The following is an 11,229-nucleotide window of genomic DNA, read 5'->3' as shown; positions in this document are numbered from 1 at the left end:
TTATAAATGACATGAGGATGATTTTCTTTTATTCTAGGACAATTCCCTGGGGTTTAGCAATTTTCTTAAGACTTCTACGTCAAATTGCCAGCCTCGCAAATGAAATGCAGCCAATTAGAAATGTCTTTCTCTGCCTGTTCAGCAAGTTTCAGCGGCTCAAGCACTTCTTGGGCTTCTGCTTTTAACAACCACAGCACTTCTCCCAGCACTGTGCAATTCAGAATTATTTGGAATACATGAAAGCAAGTGAAAATCTAGTGATAAGAACTATAAAATACTTGGCTAAACCGTGAGTTTTTCCACGCTCCAAGTCCCCTGGGAAAGGCTTTCTTTGAAATGAGCATTTATTCAGTGCTGTTTATGTAGTGTCTTGGACAAGGCCCTACATGAGCTTTAAAACAGTATACGATCTTGGCACTATGCTTGGGATTTCCAGGTTTGCTGAGGGGTAAGATACATTTGAGAAGTGACCACAGGACAATGCAACCTCCTCCTCCTCTGCTGCATTTCACAGTGACTTGCCCCACCGTCCATCTACCCAGGAAATCTGAAGCTAAAAACTTTAGCCATCCTTAGCTTTGCTCCCTTTCTCACCCCACCTTGCCTCACTTCTCAAGCCTCCTGGATTCTGACTCCAAATGTTTCTAGAATACATCCCCTCCATCCCTCTTTTTAGGATGTGTAATAGTCTGTTAGGGTTGCCATAAGAAAGTATCACAGACTGGGTGACTTAATAGAAATGTATCGTCTCACATTTCTGCAGGCTAAAGTCTGAGATCAAGGTGTCAGCAGTGTTCGTTTCTTGGCTTGGGGATGGCTGTCGTCTCCCTTTGTCTTCACGTGGTTTTTACTCTGTGGGTGTCTGTGTCCCAATCTCCACTGCTTAGAAGGACACCAGTCATATTGGATTAGGGACCACCTGAATGGCCTCATTTTAACTTAATTACCTCTTTCAAGACTCTATCTACAAATGCAGCCATCACATTCTGAGGTACTGGGGGGTTAGGACTTCAACAAATAAATTTTGCAGAGACACAGTTCAGCCCATAACAGCGTATCACATAAAGACTTTCACAAATTGGCCTCGGCCTTACCCCTTCAACTTAGCTTCAGACAATCTCTTCCACACAAGTTCCAGCTACACTCAAAGACTTGGAGCTTTCCAAATATGCCCAGAACCCACACCCCATCATGCCTTTGCTAATGCTGTTCCTTTTGCCTAGAATTCCTGGAAGATGGGAACCTCCCCCCATCTCTACCCACTAATCCAACTTCTTAGCCTGGTGAACTCCTATTAAGCAAGTCACAGGTCAAATGCCATCTCCTCTGCAAATTGTTCCTGAACTACCTGAGCAGAATTAATCCACCTCTGCACTCCCATAGCCAGTATGTAATTAGCACAGCACTTATGTCATTGTATTGAAATTTTGAATTCCCATTTGCCTGCTTGTTAGAATGTGACATGTCAAGTCATTCACAGTGCTTGACACACAGTAGACACCTAACAAACATTTGTTGAGTGAATGAAATAGGGGAGAGTATAGGCCAGGCTAAATGCAAATTCTGTTAGAATCTAAAAGTTTATTACATACTGGATTGAATGAGTTTAGAAAAAAACAAAGGAAGAAGCTTATTGTGGTTCAGCAATTGTACTTCCCCTCCGCTTCTTGGGCATGCTGTTCCACTACATTTCCCAGGCTCTCCTACTGTTCACTGAGACACACGACTAAGTTTGGCCAATGAAGTCCTGTCCTCCATGACCTTTCAGGAGAGTCTCCATTCTTTCCATATGTCTGTCTGCAGAAGTCCAGTGGATACTGAGGCCCTGGGAAATGGTGGAGCCACTAGGTGGGAAGCAGCTTGAGTCACTGCATGGAAGAACACCTGTTAACAGCTAAACAGACCATGACATGAGAAAGAAACACTGTGTGAAGCCACTGAGATTGGGAGGATATTTATTATTGCATGAGCTCCCGTGACTACTACACACCTGAAACATAGACTGTGCTACATCCAAGTGATTCCACTCTCACGGCGCCAGCATCCATCCTAAGTCACAGGGGGTATGATCAAGATTTTGCCTGATATTTGTGAAAGAGATTCAAATTTGTTGTCTCCAATGTGGCTATACAGATATTTGAAGAAAGGAATGAAGTTATGGCAAAATAGCATAACAGTCACATTCCCCTGGCCCTGAAAAACATGATTGGGTTTGTCTTGGATTTAAAATAAAACAGACTAAACCTTGCTATTATGCCACAAGCTACTGCCTTCTTTCTCCTTTCAGAGCCAAACTGTAATACTAGATTCCACTTAGTCTAGAGTTTAAAGAGTCTTTTAGATTCTTTAGTCTTCCTTGCCCCTACTCTCCATCCTCAACCACCACTAATAACTGAGGTCACTAATAACCTCTTTTTTTTTTTTTTTTTTTTTGAGATGGAGTCTCGCTGTGTTGCCCAGGCTATAGTGCAATGGCATGATCTCAGCTCACTGCAACCTCTGCCTCCTGGGTTCAAGTGATTCTCTTGCCTCAGCTTCCTGAGTAGCTAGGATTACAGGCACGCACCACCACGCCTGGCTAATTTTTGTATTTTTAGTAGAGATGGGGTTTCCACCATGTTGGCCAGGCTGATCTCGAACTCCTGGCCTAAAGTGATTTGCCAATCCCCACTGCGCCCGGCCCTACTAATAACCTCTTAATCACAAACTCTTTTGTCTTTCGTCAGCTATTCTCAACTTCTGCTCAAGCCGCTCCTTAGTTCCTGCCAATTGACTGCTTCCTCTCTGAAATGAATCCTCCCTTGATTCTATGACACTATCATTATTTTTTGAGATGGAGTTTCCCTCTTGTTGCCCAGGATAGAGGGCAATGACACAAACTCGGCTCACCGCAACCTCCACCTCCCGGGTTCAAGCGATTCTCCTGCCTCAGCCTCCCGAGTAGCTGGGATTACAGGCATGCGCCACCACGCCCAGCTCATTTTGAATTTTTAGTAGAGATGGGGTTTCTCCATGTTGGTCAGGTTGGTCTCAAACTCCCAACCTCAGGTGATCTGCCCACCTTGGCCTCCCAAAATGCTAGGATTACAGGAGTGGCAATGCGCCTGGCTGACACTACTGTGTTGTCCTCCTACTCGATCTCCTTTTAGTTACTTCTTCCTTCTCTAGCTCCCTAAATCTATATCCCATAAGCTCTTGCTCCTGCCCTTCTCCTTTCTCTCACACTTTTTAGTCTGTTCGTTCGCATTAGTTCTTATCTTTGGTCTCTTTTTAGCATACATCTTTCCATGTGAGGAAGGTGACTCTCCATTTTCATTTATTTTCTACCTCTCCCCTGTGACAATCTTATCCATCTACGTAGATGGTTCCCATCTATGTCCTGGCCTCTTTCCAGTTGCCTTCTAGACTTTCCCACTGGAGAGCCTGCGAGTACCTCAAACTCAGTAGATCCCAGCCACCAAACTCCTCACCTAGTCTCCCCGCACTGTGTTCCTTATTTCTCAGAGTAGAATCTTCATCCTCTCATTCATTGGGTTCAACATTTCAAAGCCATCTTTGGCTCCTCTTTTACTCCCCGCATCCAATCAGTGATCTGGGCCTGCTGGGTCTCCTCTGTGCCACTGTCGTCATCTTGCTTCAGGCCTTCATTACTTCTTGCCTAGACCATCAATAACAGCTTATTTCTAATATTCTGTATCTGTCAAGTTTCACCAGAAAAATAGAAACCACACTAGTTATTTTAATAAAGAGAATATAGTAGAGTGAATTAGCTAAACAGGTGCTGTTATTTTTGAAAAAGTAAAAAGGGAACACACTGACTTAACACAGAGATAGTAATTGCTAGAGGCAGCTACCACTCCTGGGGCTAGGGAAACTAAGAGAAGAGATGCGTTATCATAATTCGGATGCCCAGAGAAGAAGTCTCCCGGGGCAGAAGTCAGATGTCAAAGAAGAGAGCCCTGCCTGGTTATTGCTAGTGCTTCTAACAGGGCACGATGAAGTAGGTTTTGGGAAGAAGAAGAGTTGGACACTGGTTCCAAATGTCATTGCGGGGCAAAGGGCCACCGCTGGAGCAACACTGAGAGGAATAGCTGGCAAGAATGAAATAAGTCCCTTTTCTGCTCCTCCTTGCAGTCTACTGGCAGACTTTAGTGGGAAGTCTCGCAGGGAGACTGTAGCTTGCAGAATTCTAGCCCTAGAACATACAACACAGAGCACGGAAGGGTGGATTCGGTGCATTTCTCTACCTCTAGCTTATCTTTCCTGTAATCAGTTTTCTGTTAGACTTCTAAATTAATAGCCAGCATTTATTGAACATTTACTATATGCCAAGTATAATTCTAAGCACTTTTAAACATTGACACATTTAATTCACATAATGACATTTCAAAGTATTTACTATTATTATCTACATAATCCAAATGAGGAAACTGAAGCTCTAGAGATTTATGTCATTTGCCCAAAGGGATTAAAAGTAACTCATGCAGTAATTAGCAGGTCAAAGATTCAAACCCAGGGTCCCTAGAATCTGGTCTCTTTACCACTACAACTGCATACCGATTAAACAGTGATTCTCAAACTTAAAAAAATAACTTTTCACAATGTAGAGAATGGAGAATGTAAGGTTCCTTAAGTAAATGATTCTCAAACAGTATTGTGCACATGTAAGAATCATTAGGATTCCAGCACTCTCTCCCCAGAGACTGATGTGAAAGGTCTGAGATGGAGAAACTGAATTTTAAACTGTGAGCCCCAGACACCCACCCTGGCCCTGTGACTCTGATCTAAAGTCTCTGGACCATTTGGATCACAATACTAACTTGGTAGGAGCTGGTGAGAGAAGAAGGGAGAAAGAATATACCTTGAAAAAGCTCTTCTGTACCCCAATTGAGCAGCACAGTCTTCAGACACAATTCTGATAGCTTCCTCTCTTGCTTAAAACCCTGAAATTAGTTCAACAAATTCTAATATTTTTTGAACAAATACTATGTGTCACGCAATATTCTAGGTGATTGGGACTGTAGAGTGGCAGCCCCATTTAGTATCTCTGTGACCCTGGAGAAGATAAAAACTTCTTTGGCTTTAGTTTCCTTATCTGCATCTCTTATCTCTGGTAGAAGAAAGAATGGATCTTTGAAATGAAAGGCCAACATGATTAGAGTACAACGTGATCCACTGACAATGCTAAACAAAACAGGATCATATGCTTCAAGGCTTTGTCGGGCACAATGAGAATTTCTGCTTTTACCCCAAGAGCAACAGGAACTCAAGGGAGGTTGTTCAGCAGGAAGGTGGCATGCCCAGGGGTGTATAAATACTATACTAGAGTTACTATACTAGAGTTAAAGTTGAATTAGCATTTCCTGTAGAACAAGGGAAATTAGTAATTATAGTCATACCAGTCTAATATTTTGAGGTTACTAAGTTGTAATTAAAATTTAAGACTTTCTATGTTCTATTTTCTAAGTAAGATGAAAAATCAAATTAAATCTTGCTTACTGGTATTAATCATAATCTCAACTTATTCCTGGAATTGTGAACTAATTTCTTTGTGTCCTATGTACATCTTAATTTAAGACTCTAGAAGTGTTAAGTGTCAGAAACCAAGTCTCAACTACAAAAAAAATTTTTTTTTATTAAGTGTGAAAGCAAAACAGGTACATCTATTTAAATATTTTTTACATATTTATAGATACAACAAAGACAAATAACTTAGCAAAAATTACAGGTTTAAAGAATAGTACTATTTTGAAACAGCCAATATAGCATCTGAAAATACTCCATTTTATCCATAATCAGTGAGTATTATTTCCAAAAAAAGTAACTTGCGTTTTCTTGTGAAAAATTTTTTTTTAGATGTCTGCCAAGATTTATCAGAACAGTCCATCTTTCTAAATCTAAAAAATTGTAGTGCCTTTATTGAGAACTTTTTTTACCCAATGGCTTTAAAAAACCACCAGTGTTTTCCTTTGGATTTAGGTGAACTCTAAATCTTTACATTACTTTCAAACTATAGGGCATCAACATAAACAAAAACAAATCAGATTGAGAGTTTTGGGTTGCTTTTCTTCATACTGAGCGAAGAACCTTCTCCCTGGCTGGGTGAAAGACCATGGTGTACTGCGATGTCCAATCTACCACACAGGGCTTCACCAAGCCAAAGCAGCCACACTGAAAGAAATCTGCCAGGTTCTGCATGAATCCAAGGCTGCCAAGAAAAAAAAAAAAAAAGAGAATATGTCTTACTATATTTCCTGTGTAGCTTGACAAACGTTCGTGGAGAATCTATAAGGTACAATGTCCTTTGAACATCTTGCAGAAATCCAGGGGTAAATCAGATAGTTCCTGGGCTTCTGGGACCTTAAAACTGAAACCTATTTCTGGACCTGAATCTGTATTTTGAGATTCCTGGCTTCTGCTCAGTAACTTAATTGAGCTTTTCGTCATCACTTCATTTTGGATTCCCCACTTAATGGACTGGCCACTGACATCAATAAGTTTCTTTCTTTCTATTCCTACTTCCCTAATTCAGACCCTGATTACCTCAAAGGCCACATAGGCCAGAACAACTTAATCAACAAGATGGGATTTTCCCTAAACCTTGTAAGTAACTCTCTAAATGAATTCTCTGTCTCAATTCCTTTTAATTCATCTTGCATATTGCAGACTGTTGTCCTCCAAAAACCCTGATATAGTCATAGCGCCTCACTTCCCAATCAAAACCCTTTAAAGACACTCCTCTGCCTAGAGGCTCAAAAAACATTCCTCCTCTTTGTATTCAAGGCTCCATACAGTGTATCCCTCAAGTTCTAGCTCCCTGTGCACTCTGGTTCTGTTTTTCCCACGATCATAGCTGCGTGGGCCTGGAACGCACACTGCTCTACACTTAGCTCAGGAACCCCCTTATCCTTTCAAGTCCTACCAGTTCTCAAGGCCCAGGCCAACGTCCACATTTCCACTGGAGCTTTCCTGACTACACTGTCTTAGGCATCATTTTTTCTCCTTTAAATTTCGGAAGTACTACTATCTATTCCAGTTATGAGAAATGCTCATTTTTACGCATATGTTCTATCTTTTAAGTGCCCAACCCAATCCCTTACACACATCAAAACACACCTGTCCATGGGGATGACTGCGTTTAGAAGATTGTGTTCTGCATGGGGATGATGGTATTGCTGCCACTAAAGGACCAACACTACTCAGAGGGCAACTTCCTGGGAAGAGGGCTATGTGGAGTTGATGGGGTGGCAGTGAGGACACATGCTAGAAATTTGTAGGGCCTGCCTCAAAAGCTAGTTAGTGTCTCCTTCCCCTTGGTTTCAGTTTCAGTTACCTGTGGTCAACAGCAGCCCAAAAATATTAAAATGAAAAATTCCAGAAATAAACAATTAATAAGCTTTAAATTGCCTCCCGTTCTGAGGAGCATGATGAAATCTCACGCCATCCAGCTCTGTCCGCCTGGAACATAAATCATCCCTTTGTCTGGTGTTTCCACTCTGTCTACACTACCTGCCTGTTGGGTTATCAGACTTAAATAACATGGTATATACAGAGTTCAGTACTATCTGCAGTTTCAGGCATCCATTGGGGTTCTTGGAACATATCCCTACTGTATGGAGTAAAAGTAACTTAGGGGAGGAAAACAAGTAAAATCTTTGGTTTGGGCGGGACTCAGTTTTCCGTTGAGTTCCTCTGGTTGATGCTGCCATCACTCAGCAAACGTGCTCTAGAGCTCTCATGTGTCCCTCTATTCAGACTCTTCTCTAGGGCTTGGAATGCCCTTCCTGCCTCCCAACTCCATTGTGCCCTGCCCCACATCTCTCAAGGCTCAGCTTCAAATTCCAACTCTACCACAGGCTTCCATAGTTTAGTGGAGTAAATATTTATTCCTCTGGTTAAGCTACAAAGAAAGGGACTTTATTATCACTGTCAATGTGAAACTATCATCACAAGTTTACACTCCTCTCCACTCCCCACTGCTTGAGCCATCTCTTCCCAATTAAGTCAATTTCTCTCCTCTCCTAAATACACATTGTAGTCATATTCCAGTCTCTGATCCCCTTGTCTAACAGCCTAACAGTTTCATCTTGTACCAAGAGCATGCTTTAAAATAGACTGCTCATGAGATATGCAGCGAACGTTCAAATCCCCAGAGGGCTCTGGGTCACCTCTGCAGCACTCCCAGTTTCCAAGACCCTGCCATAAGTGGCAGGGAGATAAGCTTCAAAGTCCTATCTTTCATATCATAAGATGAAGGTCTTTCTACACAAACTCTCATTTTCAACTGAAAACGTGTTTCATACAACCAAATGCTCCAGGGGGAACAAATCCAAACCTGAAAAATTGGCTTCTCCCTGGTACAAGTCGGCACATTCAACATAGGGCTAGAAGAATTACTGGTGATAGAAAGCCAGGCTGAAAATCCTGGCAAAGCACACAAGCAAACACTTTCTACAGAGCACCTTGTGGCTGGCTCCCTCAGCCATGCACTTAATTATCTCACATCGACTCCACGCCAGCAACAAACAACCTTGTGACCATGTGGCTTGACTGGAGAGATTCCCCACTTTGGCAAAACTTCAAAGTCACTTACTATTTGTGCTGTGTCCAGTAAACTAACTCTCAAATTCTTACCACCTTGGGGCTCACGACTTTACCACTCACCCCATCACTAAATCTTCTCTAAGAAAAGGGGGATCAACTGTACTAGAAGGCAAGTTAGAGAACAGCAACAAGGCCATGGGCAGTGGCACCAGCTTAGGAAACCAGTGACTAGGGATCTTCCACAGGACTCAGTGTCCAAAACAGGTCTCATTTACTTGTATGGTGTCTTCCTGAGGGACAACGTCTGTTTCATATGCTTGCTCTGCTTCAGCAGGCTGATTCTCTCATGGGAGGTCAGGCCCAGAAAGGCAATCTGAAAAAGAAGGGTGGAAGGTACATGAAAAATCCCACATCGTAGCTCCATCACTCTTAGCAGTACATCACAGGACACTGGCAAACATTCAGTAGTCCCCTAAAGACAATATCCCCCAGCTTTCTAATCAACGATCATGGTGATGCAGAGATGCAGCAGCCTTAAACTATACTCTCCCACATAAATCTAGTAGCTGGGCATTTTGTAATTGTTTAATTGTCTAATTTTTATTAACCTTCAAGAAAGAACTATACATTGACTTAGAGTTGTGAAATAATTGCTATATTAATTCAAGCTATGGCATATAATGTTTAATTTTCAGCACATTCAGTGTGCAACTTTTAGATAAAACAATATAAGATCGGTATTAGTGCAATTATCTCAACTTGTGTGTTCTCTTTAGTATCTCCTTGAAAAGGGTCAAAGAAAAAGTTAATTAGAAGTAAAGAACATTTAATTCCAAAAACGTGGGGAAGACTGAGAATTAAGGAAACTTAAAAATTCTTAAATCATGAAAAACCATAACTATTCAGAGTCATCTCATTTAAACCTCAAGTTCCTTATCTGTAAAACAGCTCATCATACCACCCTCATCATATTTTTTAAGGATTTGAGATAATCTATTTAAAATACCTAACGCGGCAGGGTGTGGTGGCTCATGCCTGTAATCCCAGTGCTTTGGGAGGCCGAGGCGGGTGGATCATGAGGTCAGGAGTTTGAGAGCAGCCTGGCCAATGTGGTGAAACCCCATCTCTACTAAAAACACAAAAATTAGCCGGGCGTAGTGGCGGGCACCTGTAATCCCAGCAACTTGGGAGGCTGAGGCAGGAGAATCACTTGAAATGGGAAGGCGGAGGTTGCAGTGAGCGGAGATCCTGCCACTGCACTCCAGCATGGGCAAAAGAGTAAAACTCTGTCTCAATAAATAAATAAATAAGTAAATAAAATCAAATACCTAATGCAGAGGATTAGAGAGATGAAGTAACTGATTCAAGGCCACACAGCTTAGAGTGGGAGAGCTGGTACTGACTCCTTGGTCAGTGTGAGAATAAAGCCCATGCTCCTAACCAACACCTAAACACTTAGCTTGACTTGCTACAGTCAAAGCCACGACTACCCGGAGCACTCAGGAAACAAATGTTTTCAAAGAACTGGATTGTTTTGTTCAGTAAGAAAACAGCTTTGTTCTGAATTCTTCCTTTTGAAATTATCTGAAACTTTGAATCCATTTTTTGCCTTATTGACCTTTTTCTAAAAAATTAAGGATATTATCACCTCATATACTTGTACTTATTCTAAGATTTCAGAAAAAAAGAAAGATAATTAGAAATGATGTCTCAAAGCATTATAAATACTAGGTATTACAAATGATAATATTATCACAGATGCTAGTATCTATTCTTGCTGCCGGAGTCTATTGATGTCAGAGTGATAGGAGATTGAGAGGAATGTTCAGAAACCTCAGTTTAGTCAATATTATTAATTCAATTTCATCCCTAAACATTTTTTTCTTTTTCTTTTTTCTCTTTTCTTTCTTCTCTTTTATTTCTTTCTTTTTCCCTCCCTCCCTTCCTTCTCTTCTTGTTATTATTATCATCATTATTATTTTGAGATTGATTACTTTCCCATAAAAGTGGAATACACTTTGCTTTGGTTGAGTAATGCTCTAATTTTTTGAGGTCTTACAGTAATTGATTCAGACTGATGACCACCTGCTTCCCATTCCACGTGGGCAGGACACAGCAATCATGAGAATTAGGTTAGGCTCATAGGGGTTGGAAGGCAGCAGGGAAGGGACTAAAGCTTTGGAGAAAGCTGAAGGTGACTACTGCCCTGAAGCTTGAACTTTCTAATGGCCATGGCCTTCTCTGAAAATGTAATTACTATGACCATCGGTTAGTGATGTATTTTTCATTTCTTTCCACTCTCATCCATTTAAACACTGCATAGTAATAAAGGTAACAAACAGGGTTGGAAAAACTGAGGGAAAACAATCTTCTCACGTTTGCATGATGGTTTACAGCTTATACTATGCTTACACACAACATATAATTTAACTGTACAATGGAAAAAGCCCTCGAATGGGACTGTCAGAAGACCCAAGTTTCCAGTTCTGATTTTGCCACACACTGGGTGACCTTGAGCAATTCAATTTACCTTTCTATACTTCTATCTATAAAATAAAGAGGTCAGATTAGGTAACTCCTAGGTTAAACTCCAATAATTTATTATGCTAACCTTTAAACCATTTTGTGGTTTAATGTAGTAGATAGGCATTATTGTCCTCATTTTACAGACAAAATACCTGAAAT

The 11,229-nt window shown here is 41.1% G+C and overlaps 1 protein-coding gene across 4 annotated transcripts in view; it reads right to left on the bottom strand.

Annotated features, from left to right (window-relative positions):
• Positions 1-5,615: 5,615 nt before the first annotated feature.
• The window catches only part of ZDHHC13 (zinc finger DHHC-type palmitoyltransferase 13), a 54,065-nt gene continuing 48,451 nt past the window's right edge, over positions 5,616-11,229 (bottom strand). For all 4 annotated transcript variants that reach the window (XM_003910139.3, XM_009186440.4, XM_017948561.3 and 1 more), the window contains 2 exons: positions 8,820-8,917; positions 5,616-6,208 (listed from right to left, as the gene is read on the bottom strand). In XM_003910139.3, coding sequence (XP_003910188.2) covers positions 6,070-6,208; positions 8,820-8,917 — 237 coding nt within the window. In that variant the 3' untranslated portion in view covers positions 5,616-6,069. The remainder of the gene's footprint in view (positions 6,209-8,819; positions 8,918-11,229) is intronic.

Source organism: Papio anubis, chromosome 12 (genome assembly GCF_008728515.1).
Source record: "Papio anubis isolate 15944 chromosome 12, Panubis1.0, whole genome shotgun sequence".
NCBI classification, from domain to species: domain Eukaryota; kingdom Metazoa; phylum Chordata; class Mammalia; order Primates; family Cercopithecidae; genus Papio; species Papio anubis.
Note: the sequence above shows the minus strand (reverse complement) of the source record. Positions and strands in the feature narration are given on the sequence as shown.